At 39.5% G+C, this 23,357-nt stretch overlaps 1 protein-coding gene across 1 annotated transcript in view; it reads right to left on the bottom strand.

The window, feature by feature from the left end:
- DNAJC15 (DnaJ heat shock protein family (Hsp40) member C15) overlaps window positions 1–23,357 on the bottom strand; it is an 82,729-nt gene that overhangs the window by 36,542 nt on the left and 22,830 nt on the right. The window contains exons 3-4 of the mRNA XM_003270033.4: window positions 4,244–4,295; window positions 1,396–1,469 (exon numbers count right to left, since the gene is read on the bottom strand). Of these exons, the coding sequence (XP_003270081.1) occupies window positions 1,396–1,469; window positions 4,244–4,295 (126 nt within the window). The remainder of the gene's footprint in view (window positions 1–1,395; window positions 1,470–4,243; window positions 4,296–23,357) is intronic.

Below are 23,357 nucleotides of genomic sequence, written 5' to 3'. Positions count from 1 at the left end.
CAATGTCTTTGGTCCATAACTATATCCCACTGTCTATGGTAATGTAGTATGTAGTAGGTGCTCAAAGGATATTTACTGAATACCTACCAATATTTTAGCCAAATAAAATATAAATAGGAAAACAGAAAATACACGTATGTTCCCTCTAATCACAGACAAGCATTTATAGGACTGTAAAATCACTTGCTGTTTTTTTTGAATCTAAGTTTAATTATTTGTCAGTATGTCATCCTTTGGTGCTGTCATTGTTCATGGCTAACTAAGCCTCACAAGCCTGTAATGCCTTTGCTAAAAGAAGAAATTCATTGTTTGTGACCTGTGCCACAATATAAATGTAAGATACTATACATAAACATTGAAAATTTCTGGTTTTATGATCATGAACTAGAACTTGATACATTTAAAAGCTGTGATAATGGTATTAACATGACATTCTGTCCTCCAATAAATTATAAATTTGGAAAAAATGACAGTCTTTCTGGTAAGTTTTGAAATATTTATTGAAATAACATAAAGTAGGTAGTTTAGTAGTTTTACATTTAGTAGTATTATATCAACTTTGACATAACTTACTTTCCCTGTTTAATTACTGTTCATTTATTTAACAAACATTCAGTGAGTCCCCATCCCTGTGCCAGAACTTAGAATAGCTGATGATCAACTTGGTTTGCAGCAATGTGACAATCTCAAATCTCAACCAAGTTGATCTATCCCAGACCTGCTTCTGTTTCCCTGAAACCAACGTTTACACTGCAGGGCCTCACCGACTTTTCTTTATATTGTCTTCAGTGGTTGCTAACTACAATCCATACTGTTGCTTTTACGGATACATTACTATCATTCATTTTTTCACTTATATTCAGCTCCCCAGAGTAGCTATAATGCTGGTACAAAAATGTGTAAGTTGTACAAGATTTCATGGTTGGAATCTCGTAAGTTTGAGATGGCCAGGTATGATGGTATAAGGGGACTAGTTTCAAATTTCAAGATGGCATCAACTCTTGGATAAGCTTCATCAGGACAAGAACCATGTCTTCTTTGTTCATCAGCTATTCCAAGCTCCTGGCACAGGGATGGGGACTCACTAAATGTTTATTGAATAAATGAACAGAACTAAATGGGTAAAATAAGTTACATCAAAGTTGATGTAATACTACTAAACAGATTATAATAATTAGATGTCAAAACCAGGAATAAAGTTAGATATAAAAATAATGTGACCAATAACTTACAAGAAACTGAGCCAGTAAATTAGACAAACTCACCAATGACACAGTGAAGGAAATAAACTTCTACAAACACTGGAAAATCCAAGACATTTTCTAAGTTAATTGAAATATGTCATACGAACAAAAATCAAAATGAGTCTTCTAACTAAAGCCACGTTTAACTTACAGGAGTTGAAATCTTCTTTGCTGTTTCTGTAATAACTTGTTCTAGAGGTTTCCAGATCCGAAATGCATAGCGACCTAAATAGTAAAAGGAATAAAAGCAAACGTATTTTCTATAATCAAAATCAAATCAACACCTTCAAAGTGCTTGCCACAGTATTTATTGATAGTTTATATATGTTATTTCAATAAGTATTTCAAAACTTACCAGAAAGATGGTCAATTTTTTCAAATATTTAATTTATTGGAGGGCGAAATTTCATGTTAATACCATTATCATAGCCATTAAATTTATCAAGTTCTAGTTTATGATCATAAAACTAGAAACTTTCAATGTTTATGTATATCTTACATTTATATTATGGCATAGGTCACAAAAAACAACATCCTAGTATTCTTTCTACAACAAACTGTAAAGTCCTATTATGTATAAAAGATACTTATAATACCAAAATATTAATTGTATTGCTTTTTATGATAATCACTTTGAAATCTATAGAAAACAAATTATTTATGATCTATACTACACAGAAATGGTTAATGAATTATCTCTAAAGTTAAAAAGCAATTACATATGAAATATTTACCAAGGATGTTAACTACCAATGTTTCTCACTGAGGATGGCTACTCTCTCTGAAAACTTATTTTTAGTTCTTTCCCTAGTTAGGAATCCTAACAATCAAAACTCCCCTGAGTTTTAACAACTAAGAGTCAATAGTAAAACAGGTTCTAAATTATTTTGAGGGCATCTTTTGCACCCCAATCAGATTGTGTCTTCTACTAGTATCTCTTTCTCCAAGAGTCTTGCTAGAAAACCAGTATATGACACTACAGGCTTTAATTCAACTTCTAACCATAAGCCTATTTGCAAATCAAGAGTTCTACTGCAAAAATTCAACTACCTAGACCTTTTAGAAAAATTTATCTGCCTATGTATACTGTTATTTCTGTGCAAACATGTTATACAGTGAAAGACAGGATGCCAGAAATGGGAAAATGTGAAGATAAAAAGGTCTTGAGATAAAGAACATTAAATAAAGTGAAATTAAATGAGGCTGATTCCCTAACTTGCTTCTATCTCTTATCGCATTGATGTCATCTTCCATATGATTTTATAATAGTATGAAATGTGGCTTTCATATTACCTCAAAATTCTTCAAAACCAGTGACTGACTTCTAATCTCAGTTAAAAAGCAGTTAAATGCTTCAAGAAGTGACATCTGGAGGTTTGCTCTAACTAGAAGACCTAGTTCTAACACATCTAAGTGTACTTTCTCCTAAATTCTATTATTTGGTTGTATTTGGCTCTGGAAGAGATCTTGCTGTTATTTAATATAATATTCTAGTCAGTAATATGAGTTTGGGAACAGTGTGGTCTATATAGAATATACACACGAATTCTTGTCATTTTACAAAGACGACCCTGGAAAAAATACATCTTTGTCTAATTTCAAATCAAAATCTTACATTTGAATTCATAACTATGCCTACTCTAATTAATACTAAAATTCCTTTATGTTTAGGTGCAAGTTTGTCGGAATTCTGTTTGAGACATGACATCCTTCTCATGAAACCTCAGAAATTCATTAAGTATAAGTTATATAACTGAGACATAAGACCCTGATGACAAAAACATCAAGAGAATCTGAACCACTGATCTAGATTTTAAAGTTCCGATTGTTGAAGTGTTTCATTACTTCCAAGACAAAAGATTAAAATAGTGTTTCAAATGATAATTGTGAGAAAATAAATACCATACAAAACAAGACCCTCTTATTTCTCATTTTTCTATTAGATCTTACTAAAATCCATGTAGCCACAGTGGAATGCAGCTTTGCCTAAAAGATCCAATTAACAAGATCAAACCTATAGAACTTACAAACACAAATGCTAGAACAAAAAAGTATCTTTATCAATAAGGACATATTCTCAAATTAACATTTAATTAGGATATAGCTATGTAATTTAAAACTACTGTAAGTTAATGACAATTTAGATCTTCAGAACTAAATTTACTTTAGATCTTCAGAACTATCCTTTCTAATAGGCCGGGCGTGGTGGCTCACGCCTGTAATCCCAGCACTTTAGGAGGCCGAGGCAGGAGGATCACGATGTCAGGAGATCGAAACCATCCTGGCCAACATGGTGAAACCCTGTCTCTACTAAAAATACAAAAATTAGCTGGGCGTGGTGGCAGGCGCCTGTAGTCCCAGCTACTTGGGAGGCTGAGGCAGGAGAATGGTGTGAACCCGGAAGGTGGAGCTTGCAGTGAGCAGAGACTGTCCCACTGCACTCCAGCCTGGGCGACAGAGTGCGACTCCGTCTCAAAAAAAAAAAAACTATTCTTTCGAAAAAGGTAATTTTAGCAGTGAAAAAAAATCTCCTGGGTTTATCAAGATAATTATACCAATATGTTGAGAGACAAATTAATAGACTATACGGAACAACTATGCTCATCAGAAACAACTGACAGCTTAAAATGTATAAATCTGTCGGCAAGAAAAAATAAATATGGGAGAATAAAGGAACTCCATGCCACTTACATTGCATAATATTAAAATTTCTTTTTATAGTATACTATACCTCAAACTGAAAAAAAATGCCAGGAAGACAAACTATTATTGGAGTTAGTTTTCCTGGCTTTTGTATCACTAATTTTCTTCCCTATAAAGTTTATCTAGATTTTGCTACAATGACAAATGTTCAGTAACTACAAATGGTGGAAAGAATGAGAATGTATTATGTCTGAAAACCAAAACCTCAGAATACTAAGGGTCTACTCATGAATCACTGTAGACGCTATTTGGAAATATTTCTCCTGCAATTTATTGGTATATATTCTTTATCTTACCTGCAAATGCAAGAGCCGCAACACCCAGTCCTACACCTATCAAACTTCTTACCTATGGAAGAAAAAATGAATATTACTTATGATGTAACCTGCTGGGTTTTAAAAGTAAATCATTTTTAATAATGAGAATAATTACGTTACAATACTACACTTATCTTTAAGCTCTGTGAAGACCAGAACTTAAAAAAAAGTGCAGTGTCTATGGGATTTTATCTGCTGCTCACTATATCAGCTAATTCTCAGTGAACTGAAATGATTCTAGATTTCCATTTAATTTCCATATATTTGAATACACTCTAACCAAGAGCTTTTATATTACCTCTTGCTAAAATTTTTTCTATAGACGATTTTTAATAGTGGGTTTAATATATTTATCTTCTATAAAGATAAAAAGCCCATATTTCCTCCTCCATATTTTACATTTGCAATGTTCAACAGCATTTGCTATATTTAAAAATTTCATGAAACCTTACATCAATGTTTAGGAAAGAAGTCAAGCTTCCAAACTTAACAAAAATGATAAAAAATTCAAAAGTTAACATCGACCCTTCTAGACCAATGTAAAAATTTTAAAATAAGCACCTAAAATTCAGAATGTCAGATATAAGCTCATTCCAATGAGAATTTATTTTAAATTGGCTATATACCCATATTATTCTGAGCTTTTCTCCTTAAACATCTCAGGAAACTATTAGTGTCACAATAACAAAAGATTTATGTGGCAAAGATCAATGGTAATCCTCAATATCCACTCTCTTTTTTTTTTTTCAATAGGATCAGGAATTCTTGTTTTTAGCTAGATATATTTTTCCAAGCCTCCCTTAGACTTAGGTATGGCTATGCTAACTAAGCGTTAGCTCATAAGATATAACCAGAGTAGTGTATGCAACTTCTGAGAAGTCCTGTAGAGGGGTAGGGAGATGTCCTTTTCCATTTCTCCTTCCTGCTGGCTGGAATGCATACATTATTGCTGGAGCAACCCTCTTGGATAAAGTAGGAAGAACAATGAGATGAAAAGACATTGGTTCCAGATGATCAGGGAGCTGCCTTCCCACCCCTGAATTGCCTTTATTTGTTAATACTTGGGATAAAAATAAAAGTTCTATCTTCCTAAGCCACTATATTTTTGGGTTTTAGGCATTTGGAGCCAAAACAAATTCTAATGGATACAAAATTAAGAAGTGAAACCATAGAAACATTGTTGTCTGATAAATGGTGACAGAGGCAAATCCTGAAGAGTCAGCAGAGACTTTTAAAACACTAGCATAATCTCCCTAGGGAACAGAATGAATATACTTCTTCATTGGTGCAGACATAGTAAGATGGAGGTTGAGACTAAAGGGAGGCTAAAACCAAAAAGCCATTCAGCCTTTGGCCTTCAAGTTCTGTAAGGAAATATACACCAAGTCATATGAAATCAAAGTCCCAACCTTCAAGGAATGACTCTATAATGAGAAACATCAGGTCAGCAAGGGCAGCCGCATGAAGGTGCTCTAACTTTAATATGCAAAAACTCTGAGAAATCTAGAGCCGGAGGACAAGATGAAGGACTTTCCTCTAGGCTTCTCCCCCCATCAGTTCCAGTTTTAAGTCACACCTTGTCACAAGGCAATGACAGCAAGGCCATTTCAGTAAAAGAAGATTCATTCCCTGGCAGAGGAGCGAAAGCCTAGAACTACCTACCAGAGAGGCAAACTGTCTTTGGGGTTCCTTTCAGGTTGTCTAGCCTGCCTGAAACAGGTTATTCCCGAACAGAAGACGTATTGATTTAAAGAAAACGTTCTGCTGAGGTATATTTTTGCCATTTTCTGGGGCTTCCCTGGTGCTATATATTTTGAGCTTTCTGGTCTTAGTCCAATCAAACTATTCAACTATTTCATATGTGAATTATATCTTCTTTCCTTAAAATTTTGTTTATTCTTTCATCTCACTAGAAACACTCATCTTTGCCTACCCAAATCCTACCTGCTCTTAATACCTCAGCTTGAAACTTCCACAGATGGCAGAAGTCATTTGTAACACATAGCTAATGGCACATATTCAAATATACATATAGGCTTCCTCCAAATTAATAATAAAACCAAATAGAAAATGGGCAAAAGACTAAGTCAGTGATTTCACAAAACACACACAAACAAAATTAAATGGCTAAAGCATATGAAAAGGTGCTCAATTTCAAGAGTAACCAGAGAATACTAACAACAACAGAATGGTATAGAAATATTAATATCAGAATATAAAGATCTGTGGCCTTTGTGGAACTTGTTTTGTACAATGATGCATCCTAACAGCACAGCAACAGTATCGACACCTCACAGGGTTATGTGAGGATAAAATATAAGAATATATGTAAAAGATTTAGCACAGTGACCTGGGATACGTCAAACAATCAGTAAATGTGAACTGCTTTTAATATTATCAATAAAAGCTGGGCACGGTGGCTCATGCCTATAATCCCAACACTTTGGGAGGCCAAGGTGGGCAGATCACCTGAGGTCAGAATTTCAAGACCAGCCTTGCCAACATGGTGAAAGCCCGTCTCAATTAAAAATACAAAAATCAGCTGGGCATGGGAGCGTGTGCCTGTAATCCCAGCTACTCAGGGGGCTGAGGCATGAGAATCACTTGAACCTGGGAGGTAGAGGTTGCAGTGAGCTGAGATTGTGCCACTGCACTCCAGCCTGGGCGACAGAGTCAGACTCTCTCAAAAAATAAAGGCTGGACATGGTGGCTCATACCTGTAATCCCAGCACTTTGGGAAGCTGAGGTAGGTGGATTACCTGAGGTCAGGAGTTTGCGACCAGCCTGGCCAACAATGGTGAAACCCCATATCTACTAAAAATATGAAAATTAGCTGGGCATGGTGGTGGGCTCCTGTAATCCCAGCTACTCAGGAGGCTGAGGCAGGAGATCACTTGAACCCAGGAGGCGGAGGTTGCAGTGAGCCAAGATTGCACCATTGCCCTCTAGCCTGGGCAACAAGAGCAGAACTCCATCTCAAAAAAAAGAAAAGAAAAAAGAAAAATATAAAGTATTTAAAAAGCTGAGTTATTTTAATATCAATTTTTATAGATTAATTATTGCAACATTTTTACTATTTCAACCATTCAAAAGATGAGAGAAATAGTTGCCTCCAAAATTTCAAAGAGATTTTCATTTCAAGTTTTGTATATAAGAAAACATTAAACCATCAGGCATTTGCTCATTTTCCACTTTACCAATATGTAAGGCTAAATTATGATTAACAATAAAAATTCAATTTAATTCAATGAATAAGTATTGAGCACTCTGTTGATTATTTCCAATTGTCTCCCCCCAGACCCATTTTCTAGTTTTATCTGACTTGCTCTGCATCTCTGCCTCACCTTATTTCTAGGGATTCACTTGCCATTTAGCTTCTGGTTGGGTTTCACCAGTGAGAGGAAGCATCAGTAGAAAAAGAGGTGGAAGGAAAGAGAAATAATGGCATAATTTATTCCCCATTTCTTTCCTGTCTTGTTTCTTGTTTGGCCACAGCTCCTGTTGAGAAGGCTCCTCTTTCATGCCTACAACTCTCACTGAGTTCTGGAACATGATTTCTACCCTTGCCCTGTCACCTGGATGGATTAACAGTTTCCAAGTGTTGCTAGTCCCTAAGTGATTCATCATCCTTTCTTGGTTATCTTAAACCATGATCACACCTCTGAAAATACTCCTTTCAATAAACTATCTTCAAAAAAAAAAAATGCAACAGGGTAAACTTGGCCCAAGGGTCTATATCACGTGAGTCCTACACAGAAACTTGAACATGACAGGTAGGCTAATCTCCTAAATCTCTATGCTAATCTCCTAAAGATCTTGCTTTTTATCCTCATAGTTTGAACATTTGTCCACACTCCCATCTCATGTGGAAATGTAATGAGGTGGGGCTTGGCAGGAGCTGTGTGGATCATGGGGGCAAATCCCTAATGAATGGCTTGGGCCATTCCCTTGGTGATAAGTGAGTTCTCGCTCCGAATACAAATGAGATTTGGTCATTGAAAAGTGTGTGGCACCTCCCACCACACTCTCCCTCTCTTGTACTGCTTTCGCCATTTGAAATGCCTGCTCCCACTTCACATATCCTGCACCACCAAGGGGATTCCGTGGGTTTTCCTGAAGTCCTTTAGCTCACAAGCTCCAACATAAGAATCTTTCTTTAAAAAGAAACAAATCCTGGGTGCAGTGGCTCATGCCTGTAATCCCAGCACTCTGGGAGGCTGAGGTGGGCAGATCACCTGAGGTCAGGAGTTAGACGAGAGCCTGACCAACATGGAGAAACCCCATCTCTACTAAAAATACAAAATTAGCCAGGCATGGTGGCGCATGCCTGTAATCCCAGCTACTCGGGAGGTTGAGACAGGAGAATCGCTTGAACCCGGGAAGCGGTAAGCCAAGATTGCGCCGTTGCACTCCAGCCTGGGCAACAAGAGCAAAACTCCATCTCCAAAAAAAGAAAGAAGAAAAGAAATATAAATATATAAATATGAGCTCACTGAAGTCAGAGGGGATCTCTCATTCAATTTTCAACTCCTAAAGCACATCAGAAGATCTGTCACATATATTTCACTTTTCATTCAATAATAATATAATAAAAACTTAATTTTTTAATAATAAAATTAAGACTACTTCTAAAGACTTATTTTACAGAAAGAAAAACAAAGGCCTTGTAATCTTTAAAAACAACAAAAAGAAAAAAAATGGGAGGAGGCTGGACTAACTTCCAGCTCCTACTCGGATGCACAGAAACAGAATGCGGAGACTCGCATCATGAACTTTTGCTCCAAGAACTACTCCAGAAACATACCAGGAAAACCAAAAGAATTCACAGACCCTTTGAAAGAAGCAGCTTGCCATTGCAAACTCCATGAGACAGCAGAAAAAACAAAGTATGAGAGGGGGAAAGTCTGCCTCTGAACATGCATCTTCACTGGGGAACCTGAAAATCCAGGAAACAGTAGGATTTAACCTTACCTAGAGCTGAAGCGAATTTGGAGAGCTGAGCAAAAATTAAAAGTAGAAGCAACAGCGGGAAGAGCCCTATAAGCACTCCTGGTCCCCAGGGAAGCCATTTCTGACTTTATCTCATAGGGGTCCTTCGGGAGGGCTGCCACTGGAATTAGGGAAGGACGACAGGTAGAAGGAAAGTTCCAGGTAATAATTTCAATTGAGCATGAATTTTCCTGGGAGGAATCAAGGAAGGGGTGGGAGAGGGTCAAACAGGAAGGGCAGATATGAACACAGAAGGTGCAGCATGCAGGGAGCCTGAAAGCCATGCTTGCTTTCTCAGTGGGAGGCGTGTAGCCTGGCACAAGTTCCCAGTGCTGAGAACCACACCCCCATACCCCACAGTGGCCACAGCAAGCCCTGCCCAAAGACAATCTGAGCTCAGACAAGCCTCACCCTTCCCCAACCTGGTGATCCTTCTCTACACACTGCTGCCCACCCCAGCCCACACCAACCCACCCCACAGCCAAAAACAAAGGACATAATCTCTTGGGAGCTGTATGTCCCCACCCATCAGCTGAGAAAACCAAATACTTATCCAGGTGATCTTAGGGCAAGCTTGTATCCCCCATACAGCTGCAGCTGATGCTCTCTTGAAAGCTCCACCTCCTGGCTAGAGGCCAAAAAACTCAAGCCATTATAGCAACTCATAAAAGAACAACCACACTCTAAGAAAAAAGAAAACAGCTAATTCCACTGCCTGTAGCATCCTGGCTAAACAGAGGTCCTGAGTCTGTCCATGTAATAACTGTACTACTAGTACAACCAGTATTCAAGAAAACCAACTCACTAAACAAAACTACAGAGTCCACTTCACTCCCATGCTACTTCCACTGGAGCAGGTGCTGGTATCTACAGCTGAGAGACTCAAACACAGATCACATCACGAGACTCTTTGCAGACACTCCCCAGTACTAGCCCAGAGCCCAGTAGCTCTGCTGGGTGGCTAGACCCAGAAGAGCAGTAACAATCACTGCAGTCTGGCTCTCAGGAAGCCCAATCCCTAAAGGAAGGGGGGGTGCACCACATCAAAGGATCACCCCATGGGACAAAAGGATCTGAACAGCAGCAGCCTTTGAGCCCCAGATCTTTCCTCTGATGTAGTCTACCCAAACGAGAAAGAACCAGAAAAACAATTCTGGTAATATGACAAAGCAAGGTTCTTTAACATCCTCTAAAGACCACACTAGCTCACCAGCAATCAATCCAAACCAAGAAGAAATCTCTAACTTGTCAGATAAAGATTTCAGAAGGTCGATTATTATGTTACTCAAGGAGGCACCAAAGAAAAGTGAAAACCAACTTGAAATATAATACAGGATATGGATAAAAATCTCCAGAGAAATAGGTACCATAAAGAAAAAACAATCACAACTTCTGGAAATGACAGACACACTTAGGAAATGCAAAATACACTGGAAAGTTACAACAGAATCGAACAAGTAGAAAAAAGAACTTCATAGCTCAAAGACAAGGCTTTCAAACTGACCCAAACTGACAAAGACAAAAAAGAATTTTAAAAAAGGAACAAACCTACCTTCCTACCTTCCTTCCTCTCTCCCTTCCTTTCTTTCTTTCCCTCTGTGGCCCAAGCTGCAATCTACTCGGCTCCCTGCTGCCCCGCCCCGCGGGCTGCCTGGGACTGCCGGCGCTCGCCACCACCGCTGCCTGCTTTCTCTCCTTTGGATGGAGGCGCGGTTTCGCCATGTTGGCCACGCTGGTCTCCGGCTCCTAACCCCGAGTGCTCTGCCTGCCTCCGCCTCCCAGGCTGCTGGGACTGCAGACGGATCGGTGCTCGGTGCTGCCCGGGCTGCAGTGCGGTGGCGTGGTCTTGGCTCCCTGCAGCCTCTGCCTCCCAGCCGCCTGCCTTGGCCTCCCAGGGTGCTGGGATTGCAGCCCCTGCCCGGCCGCCGCCTCATCTGGGAGGCGGGGAGCGTCTCTGCTCGGCCGCCCCTCTGCCCGGCCGCCCCGTCTGGGAAGTGAGGAGCGCCTCTGCCCGGCCGCCCCCTCTGGGAAGATGTGAGGAGAGCCTCTGCCCGGCCGCCCCGTCTGGGAAGAAGTGAGAAGCGCCTCTGCCCGGCAGCCCCGTCTGGGATGTGGGGAGCGCCTCTGCCCGACCGCCCCGTCTGGGAGGTCTACCACGGAGGCCAGAAGCAATGTGGGGCCTGGACGTGGTGGCTCACGCCTGTGGTCCCGGCACTCTGGTGGGCCAAGGCGGGTTGATCACTTCAGGCTAGGAGCTCGAGACCAGTCTGGCCAACATGGCGAAACATATGAAAAATACAACAGACAAACCAACCAACCAACCCAGTGACAACAAAACAGGTCTACCCTGGAGTCATACTCTAATTTTTTCTATTTTCCTCCCTTTCTGATCCTTTATCCCACTTTCTTTTTCTTCCTCTTCCTTCTCCTTCTTCTTTGTCAAATAGAGGATTGAGTTATTATCACTGATCCATATAAAGTCCCTCTCTCATTTATTTTCTTTAATTCCCACTCCCCATTTCTATTCCCCGTCTTCCCATGTGCAACCTCCCTAATATGTTTGATACGCATCTTTTTGTTTGTATGTATTTTTAGAAAATGTTTGTTTTGTGTGCAAAAAAATTAAAAAAAAAAAAAGAAATAAAACGTAGTTAGTGATTGCCAGTGACCAGAGGGTACGGGAAGAATGGGGAGTAACTGATAATAGGTATGGCGTTTCTGTGGTTCATGATGAAAACGTTCTCAAGTTATATAGTAGTGATGGTGGCCCAACTCTGAATATACTAAAAACCATTGAACTGTATACTTTAGAAAGGTAACGTGTATAGTCTATCAATTATATCTCAATGTTATTTAATAAAAAGTTCTCCATCATGTCCCTGATTGCCCAAAAAAAAAAAAAAGAACAAAGCCTCCAAGAAGTTTGGGATTATGTTAAATGATGTAACCTAAGAATAATTGGTGTTCCCGACAAAGAAGGAAAACCTCCCTGGCCTTGCTAGAGACCTAGACATCCAAATACAAGAAGCTCTAAGAACACCTGGAAAATTCATTGCAAAAAAATCATCATGTAGGCACAAACACAGGTTATCTAAAGTCAAGATGAAGGAAAGAATCTTAAGTGTTGTGAGGCAAAAATATCAGGTAATCTATAAAGGAAAACCTATTAGAGATTAAGAGTAGATTTCTCAGCAGAAACCCTACCATCCAGAAGGAATCTGGGTCCTATATTTAGCCTCCTTAAACAAAACAATTTTCAGATTCACATAATAAGATAAAGGGGTAGCAAAAGGTATTCCATGACAATGGACACCAAAAGCCAGCAGGAGTAGCTATTCTTACAACAGACAAAACAGACTTCAAAGCAACAACAGTTAAAAAACACAAAGAGGGACATTATATAATGATAAAAGGATCAGTCCAACAGGAAAATACCACAATCCCAAATATATATACGCCTAACACTGGAGCTCCCAAATTTACTATTAGACCTAAGAAATGAGATAGATGGCAACACAATAACAGTGGGGAACTTCACTACTTCACTGACAGCACTAGACAGGTTATCAAGACAGAAAGTCAACAAAGAAACAGTGGACTTAAACTATACCCTAGAACAAATGGAATTAACAGATTAGAACATTCTACCCAACAACTGCAAGAATATACATTCTATTCATCATAGAACATTCTCCAAGATAGACCACAAAAGGAGTCTTGGCTGGGCACAGTGGTTCACACTGTAACCCCAGCACTTTGGGAAGCTGAGGCAGGTGGATCACTTGAGGTCAGGAGTTCAAAATCAGCCTGACCAACATGGTGAAACCCCGTCTCTACTGAAAACACAAAATTAGCCAGGCGTGGTGGTGCATGCCTGTAGTCCCAGCTACTTGGGAGGCTTGCTTGACCCCAGGAGGTGGAGGTTGCAGTGAGCTGAGATCGCACTATTGCACTAAAGCCTAGGCAACAAGAGCGAGACTCCTTCTAAAAAAAAAAAAAAATTAAAAAACAAGTCTCAATAAATTTAAGAAAATTGAAATTATATCAAGTACTCTCTCAGACCACAGCGGAATAAAACTGAAAATCAACTCCAAAAGGAACCCTCAAAACCATACAAATACATAGAAATTAAATAACCTGCTTCTGAATGATCTTTGGGTCAACAATGAAATCAAGATGAAAAATAAAAAATTATTTGAACTGAATGCATTAGTGACACAACCTATCAAAACCTCTGAGATAAAACAAAAGCAGTGCTAAGAGGAAAGTTCATAATATTAAATCAAAATGTATGTAATACATCAAAAATTCTGAAGGAGCACAAATAGACAATGTAAGGTCACGCCTCAAGGAAAAAGAGAAACAAGAACAAACCAAACCCAAACCCAGCAAGAGAAAAGAAAGAAGGATTAGAGAAGAACTAAAGGAAATTGAAACAGCAACAACAAAACAAAAGTGAAACAAAAAGTTCTGTTTCAAAAGTGAAACGAAAAGAACTGAAGTGAAACTTCAGTTCTTTGAAAAGATAAGTAAAATTGGTAGACCCTTAGATTAACCAAGAAAAGAGGAGAGAAGATCCAAATACGCTAAATTAGAAATGAAACAGGAGATATTGAAGCAGCCTCGTTGTCTCGGGTAAATACCAAGGTTCCTGGTCAAACAGTCAAGGAGATGGAGGTCGCGGACACACACTACACACACAGACTTGAGTTTGGAGCAGGAGTTTAATAGGCAAAAAGAAAGAACAGCTCTCCCTTGAAGAGAGGGGTCCCGAGTGGGTTAGTAAAAATGTCAGGGTTTTTATAAATGGGCTAGTGAGGAGGGAGTTGGTGGCAGGTGGCGGGCGCGGTGCCAGTGAGGAGGGGATGTCTTATCCTCCTAGGGTCTGACGATTTAGTTAGGACCAGGTGTGCTATCTGTATAGAGCAGAGTTTTTTTTATCAGCTCTCACTTCATTCCTGGATCACATGGGCAGACTTAGTCTGTGATGCCTTCTTTTGCTTATCTGGGAGGGAGAGTTTCTGTGTCTGTTCCCAGACATCTTCTTGCAGCTGCAGGCGTCCCCCCAACCCCCAACACCCCCCCAACGCCCACCCCCGACATCTCGACCCCCGCCTCCCCAAGTCCACTTTTAGCTATCTTGGTGTCCTAAAGGGAAAGGAATGTGCTTATTAAGGCCCACTGTTTTTACTGGGGCCCATTGTGAAATTTGGTGATTACCCAGGAGACTGCCCACCCTCCTTCTGTGCTCCAGTGGTTTATCTGTGATTTACAGCCTGATCTTTCAGGCTGCTTGTTTAGTTAGAGAAGTGATTTCTTTGAACTGCATGAGGTTAGAAGGGAGCTATTTCTGAGCTACTTTATGTTAGAAGGAAAGTTTTCTGCCAGGGACTCTCTTCTCCCTGTCTACCCAAATACTTTATTTCTATTTCCTATAACAATATTACAACCAATACCACAGAAATAAAAAGATCATCCAAGAGTACTATGAACACCTTTACACGCACAAACTAGAAAACCTAGATGAGATGGATAAATTCCAGGAAATATACAACCCTCCAAGATTAAACAAGGTAGAACTAGAAACTCAGAACATACCAATAAAAAGAAGTGAGACTGAAATGGTAATCAAAAAAACTGTCAACAAAAAAAAAGTCCAGGACCAGATGGATTTACAGCTGAATTCTGTCAGACACTCAAAGAAGAATTAGTACCAATCCTATTGACAACATTCCAAAAGATAAACAGGGAATCCTCCCCAAATCATTGTATGAAGCCAGTTATCACCCCAATACCAAAACCAGGAAAGGACATAACAACAACAACAAAAAGAACACCTATAGACCAAAATCCCTGATGAACATAGATGCAAAAAACCTCAGCAAAATACTAACTAATCAAACCAACAGCCTATCAAAAAGATAATCCACTATGATCAAGAGGGTTTCATACCAAGGATGCAGAGATAGTTTAACACACACAAGTGAATAAATGTGATATACTAAACAGAATTGGAAACAAAAATCACCTGATCATTTCAACAGGCACAGAAAAAGCATTTGACAAAATCCAGCATCCCATTATGATTAAAACGCTCAGCAAAATCAGGATAGAAGGAACATACCTTAGGGTAATAAAAGACAAACCCACAGCCAACATAATACTGAGTGGGGAAAAGTTGAAAGCATTCCTCTGGGAACTGAAACAAGACAAGGATGCCCACTCACACCACTTCTATTCAACACAGTACTGGAAGTCCTAGCCACAGCAATCAAACAAGAGAGGGAAATAAAGGGCATCCAAATCGGTAAAGAGGAGGTCAAACTGTCACTATTTGCTGAAGATATGATTGTATACTAGAAAACCCTAAAGACTCCTTCAAACATCTCCTAGAATTGATCAATGAATTCAGCAAAGTTTCAGGATACAAAATTAATGTACACAAATCAGTAGCTCTGCTATACACTAACAGCAACCAACCTGAGAATCAAATCAAGAACTCAACCCCTTTTACAATAGCTGCAAAGAAAAAACAAACAAAAAAATACATAGGAATATACCTAACCATGGAGGTAAAAGACCTCTACAAGGAAAACTATCATACAAAAGACTGCTGAAAGAAATCACAGACAACACAAACAAATGGAAACACATCACATGCCCATGGATGGATAGAATCAATATTGTGAAAATGACTGTACTGCCAAAAGCAATCTACAAACTCAATGCAATTCCCATCAAAATATGTGCATCATTCTTTACAGAGCTAGAAAAAAAATCCTAAAATTCATACGGCACCAAAAAAACAGCCCACACAGCCAAAGCAAAACTAAGGAAAAAGAACAAATCTGGAGGCATCACATTACCTGACTTCAAACTATACTATAAGGCCATAGTCACCAAAACAGCATGGTACTGGTATAAAAACAGGCATATAGGCCAATAGAACAGAATAGGGAACCCAGAAATAAAGCCAAATACTTACAGTCAACTGATCGTCCACAAAGCAAACAAAAACATAAAGCGGGGAAAGGACACCCTATTCAACAAATGGTGCTGAGATAACTGGCAAGCCACATGTGGAAGAAACTGGATCCTCATCTCTCACCTTATACAAAAATCAAGTTAAGATGGATAAATCTAAGACCTAAAAGCATAAAAATTATAGAAGATAACATCAGAAAAACCCTTCTAAACAGTGGTTTAGGCCGGGCGCGGTGGCTCAAGCCTGTAATCCCAGCACTTTGGGAGGCCGAGGCGGGCGGATCACGAGGTCAGGAGATCGAGACCATCCTGGCTAACACAGTGAAACCCCGTCTCTACTAAAAATACAAAAAATTAGCCGGGTGTGTTGGCGGGCGCCTGTAGTCCCAGCCACTCGGGAGGCTGAGGCAGAAGAATGGCGTGAACCCGGGAGGCGGAGCTTGCAGTGAGCCGAGATCGCGCCACTGCACTCCAGCCTGGGGCACAGAGCAAGACTCCATCTCAAAAAAAAAAAACAAAAAACAAAAAACAGTGGTTTAGGCAAAGATTTCATTAAATAACCTGCTCCTGAATGATCAAAACGCCAAAAGCAAACACAACAAAAACTAATATAAATAGATGGGAACTAATTAAACTAAAAAGCTTCTGCACAGCAAAAGAAATAATCAGCAGAATAAACAACGCACAGAGTAGGGGAAAATCTTTGCAAACTATGTATCCAACATAGGACTGATATACACTATCTACAAGAAACTCAAACCAATCAGCAAGAAAAAAACAAATAATACCATCAAAAATTATGCTAATGGCCACGCACGGTGTCTCATGCCTGTAATCCAGCACTTTTGGGAGGTCAAGGCAGGTGGATCACCTGAGGTCAGGGAGTTCGAGACCAGTCTGGCCAACATGGTGAAACCCTGTCTCTACTAAAATACAAAAATTAGCCAGGCGTAGTGGCAGGCACCTGTAATCCAGCTACTTGGGAGGTTGAGGCAGGAGAATCGCTTGAACCCGGGAGGTGAAGGTTGTAGTGAGCTGAGATCACACCACTGCACTCCAGCCTGGGTGACAAGAGTGAGACTCCGTCCCAAAAAAAAAAGTGTGCTAAAGACATGAATAGACAATTCTCAAAAGAAGATATACAAATAGCCAACAAACATATGAAAAAGTATTAAACATCACTAATTATCAGGGAAATGCGAATCAAAACCACAATGCCATACCACCTTACTCCAGCAATTACGGCCATAATTTAAAAATCAAAAAATAGGCCGGGCGTGGTGGCTCACGCCTGTAATCCCAGCACTTTGGGAGGCCGCGACAGGTGGATCACAAGGTCAGGAGATCGAGACCATCCTGGCCAATATGGTAAAACCCTGTCTCTACTAAAAATACAAAAATTAGCTGGCTGTGGTGGAGCGTGCCCGTAATCCCAGCTACTCGGGAGGCTGAGGCAGGAGAATCACTTGAACCAAGCAGTCAGAGGTTGCAGTGAGCCAAGATCACACCACTGCACTCCAGCCTGGGTGACAGAGCAAAACTCCGTCTCAAAAAAGTAATAATAATAATCAAAAAATAATAGATGTTGGCATGGATATGGTGAAAGGGAACACTTTTACACTGCTGGTAGGAATGTAAACTAGTACAACCCCTGTGAAAAACAGTATGAAGATTCCTTAAAGAACTAAAAGTAGCACTACTGTTTGATCCAGCAATCCCACTCTTGGGTATCTAACCAGAGGAAAGTAAGTAATCATATGAAAAAGATACTGCACATGCATGTTTACAGCAGCACAATTCACAATTGCAAAAATATGGAACCACCCCAAATGTTCATCAATCAAAGAGTGGATAAAGAAAATGTGATATATAGATATAGATATAGATATAGATATAGATATATATACATACACACACACACACACACACACATATATATACACACATATGTGTATATATATACACATATATATATGTGTGTGTGTATATATATACACACACATCATGAAGTACTACTCAGCCATAAAAATGAACAAATAACAGCATTTGCAGCAACCTGGATGGAGCTGGAGACCATTATTCTAAGCGAAGTAACTCAGGAACGGAAAATCAAATATTGTATGTTCTCATTTATAACTAGAAGCTAAGGTATGAGGATGCAAGGCATAAGAAATGATACAACGGATTGTGGGGACTCACGGGGCAGGTAAGGGGTGCAAGTGAGGGATAAAAGACTACACATTGGGTACAGTGTTCAGGTGATGAGTACACTAAAATCTCAGATGTCACCACTAAAGAACTTATCCATGTAACCAAACACCACCTGTTCCCCCAAAACTTATTGAAATAAAAAATAAAATAGCTGGGCACAGTGGCTCATGCCTGTAATCCCAGCACCTTGGGAGGCTGAGGTGGGTGGATCATCTGAGGTCAGGAGTTCGAGACCAGCCTTGCTAACATGGTGAAACCCCATCGATTATACTAAAAAATAAAAAAATTGGCTGGGCGTGGTGGCAGGCGCCTGTAATCCCAGCTACTCGGGAGGCTGAGACAGGAGAATCCCTTGAACCTGGGAGGCGGAGGTTGCAGTGAGCTGAGATCGCACCATTGCACTCCAGCCTGGGCGACAAGAGTGAGACTTAGTCTCAAAAAAAAAATAAATAAAATAAAATAAAATAAAATAAAATACCAAGAAATAAAAACAACAAAAAGAAACCGAAATTAGGTAGATCACTAGAGTAAAAAAGGATGTTCAGTAAATAACCAAAATTGAGCAATCAAATCTTACTTATCCACACTAAAACGATAAAATACAGCACAGCTAATCAAAAACCCATTTATTTACTGGAATTAAAATTCCTTATTCAATTTCAAATCAAGGCTAAAAAAATTTTTTTAAATCTTAAAAATTCTCTATTGAAAGGGTTTAATCTAAATTACCTCTTTCTTTGTATTTTAATTTGGTATTAAAATAAAATTTTTTGAGCATGAACAACTGATAGTAAACAAAAACATATTTAGAAGTTGAAATCAACTTGAAATTTTTTTTTAAATCATGTATCCTATACAATCAGATTTTGTAATCTGAAATAAGAATAAAAGTCTTCATTTTGGAAGGCTGAGATGTGAGAACTGATTTAGCCCAGGAGTTTGAGACCAGCCTGGGCAACACAAGAAGACCCTGTCTCTACCAAAAAAAAAAAGTTAGTTGGGTGTGGTGGTGTGTGCCTGTAGTCCCAGCTGCTTGGGAGCCTGAAGTGGAAGGATTGCTTGAGCTCAGGAGATTGAGGCCGCAGTGAGCTGTGATTATGCTACTATACTTCAGCTTGGTGATAGAGTGAGACCCTGTTTCAAAAAAACTAAAAAATTTTTAAAAATTTTAAAGGAAAGAATAAAAGTCCTTATAAAGTTTCCTGTGGAAATAGTAAGGCTGTTAGATCTATAAGCAATTAAAACTGGCCGGGCACAGTGGCTCATGCCTGTAATCCCAGCACTTTGGGAGGCTGAGGGAGGTGGATCACCTGAGGTCAGGAGTTCGAGACCAGCCTGGCCAACATGACAAAACCCCATCTCTACTAAAAATACAAAAAATTAGCCAGGTGTGTTGGCAGGTGCCTGTAGCCCCAGCTACTCAAAAGGCTGAGGCAGGAGAATTGCTTGAACCTGGGAAGTGGAGGTTGCAGTGTGCCGATATCATGCCATTGCACTCCAGCCTGGGCCACAGAGCAAGACTCTGTCTCAAACAAATAAAATAAAACAAACAAACAAAACTTTAACTGGCCCAGAATAATATGAATTGTTTCCCAGAAAAAAATTTATCTACTACCTAACATTTTTTTATTCGCTAAAAAGCCATTGGTATTTCTTTTCAGACACAGATTTTGTGAGCTGTAAAACAGTAACAATTCTCCTCAAACTTCCACATATGTGAATGACTCCAACAGGAAAAAAGAAACTAGTTTCGAATGTAGAAAACAGAAGTATAAGAGAAAGGGAGTCAATCTAAGTCTAAGTAAGTAACTCAACACAGAACTCCTGACCATACCTTTCTTTGGCTTTAATTTTTAAAAATAAAATAACATCTAAAACACACTGGGGTTTTTGAATAACCTATGGTTTACTTGGCATAACTGTGTAAATATCAGATAATTCCATTAACATGTTCTCTATTTTACTATTGTTGAAAAAAATTAGCATGCTTTCATCACTATGCTATTTCTCATTTACTAAACTTCAGTATCATATCCTTGGGCTAAGAGGATCTATATTTTGTTTCTTTTATATGCACAACACCATATCTGATCCAGTTGTAAACACGAAGATGTACTTTTTTATTTTTAATGTTTTTTAAACAATGATGCTTTAAAACTAAACTGCCAGTAACAGAATTAGAAAAAATGACATTGAAAAGACAATATAATAGTAAAATAGTGAATCAGGCATAGTGTTAGTACCACAGCTACAGTCATTTTCTACCAACTAGGCAATAACCAGGTTAAATTCCGCAGAAACAGAGAAATGTTGCTGTTTCTCTGACTTAGAAAAATTGGGATATGAAAATAAAAGAAATCAGGAAGTACGATTTAAAAAAGTGTATTCCTGTACCCTGGTATAGGCTAAAACTGCCGTAAGTGTCACACATATGTAGCAGTGGATGATGAATGTGGATGCCATATGGGGCATTTTTTTTTTAATTCTTTTAAAAAAAATTCACAAGGCTGCCTTGGGCAAGTTTTAGTTTTGAAACATTTTATTTGAAGATTCAGACGTTTATGGCTTTAAAAAGTAGCTAACATTTTCTAGGCCTGCAGAAAATCTAATTATTGGATATATTTTTGTTGTTGTTACACAAAATTAGGGTAGCACATACTTCTACTTATAGAACAAGCTGATCTTTCTATAAATATATGCACATATATACTTAAAAATGAAATCAGTTACAAATGCCACCAAAAAAATTCTTTTCCAACTGGTCCAGCATAATATTTGGGAACAGTGGTCTCTATGTAAGAAAAAGCAAAAACCTAACATTCTACTTAGGTCAAATTTAGAAATTTAGTTTTTAATAATCTTGTCTTGGTCACCATGGGGACAAAAAAAGATGATATATATTCAAAAAACAAATTTATGTGATATGGGATAAGGGTATTTAAGTTTTTTGTTTTTTGTGTATTTTTGAGACAGAGTTTTGCTCTTGTTGCCCAAGCCAGAGTGCAATGGCGCAATCTCGGCTCACCACAACCTCCGTCTCCCAGGTTCAAGCGATTCTCCTGCCTCAGCCTCCCCAGTAGCTGGGATTACAGGCATGAGCCACCATACCCGGATAATTTTTTTTTTTTGGTATTTTTAGTAGAGACGAGGTTTCTCCATGTTGGTCAGGCTGGTCTTGAACTCCCGACCTCAGGTGATCCACCTGCCTTGGCCTCCCAAAGTGCTGGTATAACAGGCGTGAGCCACCGCACCCGGCCTAAGTTTTTAAAATTCATTACTTTAGAGTACACTTGTCAAAAATTACAAAAAGCATAGCTTTCATTGCATTCTCTCTGACCATATACAATGCATGAATATTTTGGATTTAAAAACTTCCAGGCACATGCATAATAGCACTGCGGAAAGCAACAGATGGCAAATTGCCAGTGAAATCGATTGGTTTCAAAATGGTGGCAGAGTTACCACAGAGAATCCTCATCCTAGACTGCTAGGTCTAGCTAAAGAAAAATCTTATGTTCTCACTAAATAGCATCATTACACAATTATGGTTTCTGATGCCTGCTGGCCCTTCAAGCCTACTCTGTACCATCATCTTCCTCATCATTAATTAGTACCCTTTCCCATTCCTCATGGCTCTTACTAAACTTTTACTTTCTAAATAAGCCTTCAAGTTTTTCATCCATGCAGCAAGCATGAGCCCCTTATACTTTCTACTCCTTCACACCTGAATGCTATGTATGGGGCTGCTATGGAAAGTCCATGGGCTTCAAGTTAATCAGGCCTGGGTTCCAATTCCAATTCAACATTCTGTGATCCTAAGCTATTCTCTCTGGGCCCATTTCCTAATCTATAAAATTAAGATACAAATACCTGTATCGTAACATGCTCGTAATGATTCAAACAAGGTTATGAAAAATGACCAGCCCCTATGTGAACGTGAGAGATATTCCATGTTGGTCCTTTTTTCATTCTCATATTATTTACTCTTACTCCTTCTGTTCCTCTCAGCTTTACTCCTGGGAAATCTTACTCAGAAATCAACTTCAAGCTCATCTTCTCAATAAAGTTTTCTTCACTCACCTCTCACCCAAACAAAAGTCTTCAGTACTCCATAGTACTCAGCAGATCTTTCTACTGTAATATATATTACATTAGTTAATACTCATTTGCCTATTTCAAATCCCTTCCAACATGTAGGCTTCTGGAAGTAGGGACTGTGTTTTATTTCTTTGTATTTCCAAAATCTAGCAAAGCGTCATTTTCTAAAAGTTGGTATAATGACATGAAATGATCTTAAGAAACTTTCCCACTGTTATGGGCGGGTCTTTGGTCTTAGAGCTCCCAAGATGGTCATCCCAAGATGATTGCAAGCCTTTTGTTCTCTGACCTGGGGTTCTTGGCCTCATGGATTCCAAGGAATGGAATGGAACCTTGGGCCATGCGGTGAGTGTTGTAGCTCTATTAGAAGCCATGGGTCATGGAAGAGAACGGTGGAACCCAGCAACCAGTGTTCAGCTCGATTAGGGCACTTAGCCGTGCAGTAACAAAGGCGAGCCTTTAGCTCTATCGGGTGTGGCAATGTGCACCTCGCTGGATCAGAAACGCAGTGGACACCCTGCCGGATCCAGAGGGTTGTACGTCAGCGGCAGGTGTGTGGCGGCAACCGCAGCAAACAGCAGTAGTGGACCGCGAGCGAAAGCTCAGCTCGAACCGTAACAAACACGGACCAGAGAGTGTGCAGTTGCAAGACTTAATAGAACGAAAACAGAGTGGCCGGGTGCGGTGGCTCACGCCTCTCCCACACAATGGGAGAGGACCCAAAGGGGGTTGCCCACTCCCTGCTCCAATGCCTGGGTTTATATCCCGATCACTGCCCTGAGCTCCCCCACCCCCCCGCCCGCCCCGCTCT

Source organism: Nomascus leucogenys, chromosome 5 (assembly GCF_006542625.1).
Source record: "Nomascus leucogenys isolate Asia chromosome 5, Asia_NLE_v1, whole genome shotgun sequence".
Taxonomy (NCBI): domain Eukaryota; kingdom Metazoa; phylum Chordata; class Mammalia; order Primates; family Hylobatidae; genus Nomascus; species Nomascus leucogenys.
Note: the sequence above shows the minus strand (reverse complement) of the source record. Positions and strands in the feature narration are given on the sequence as shown.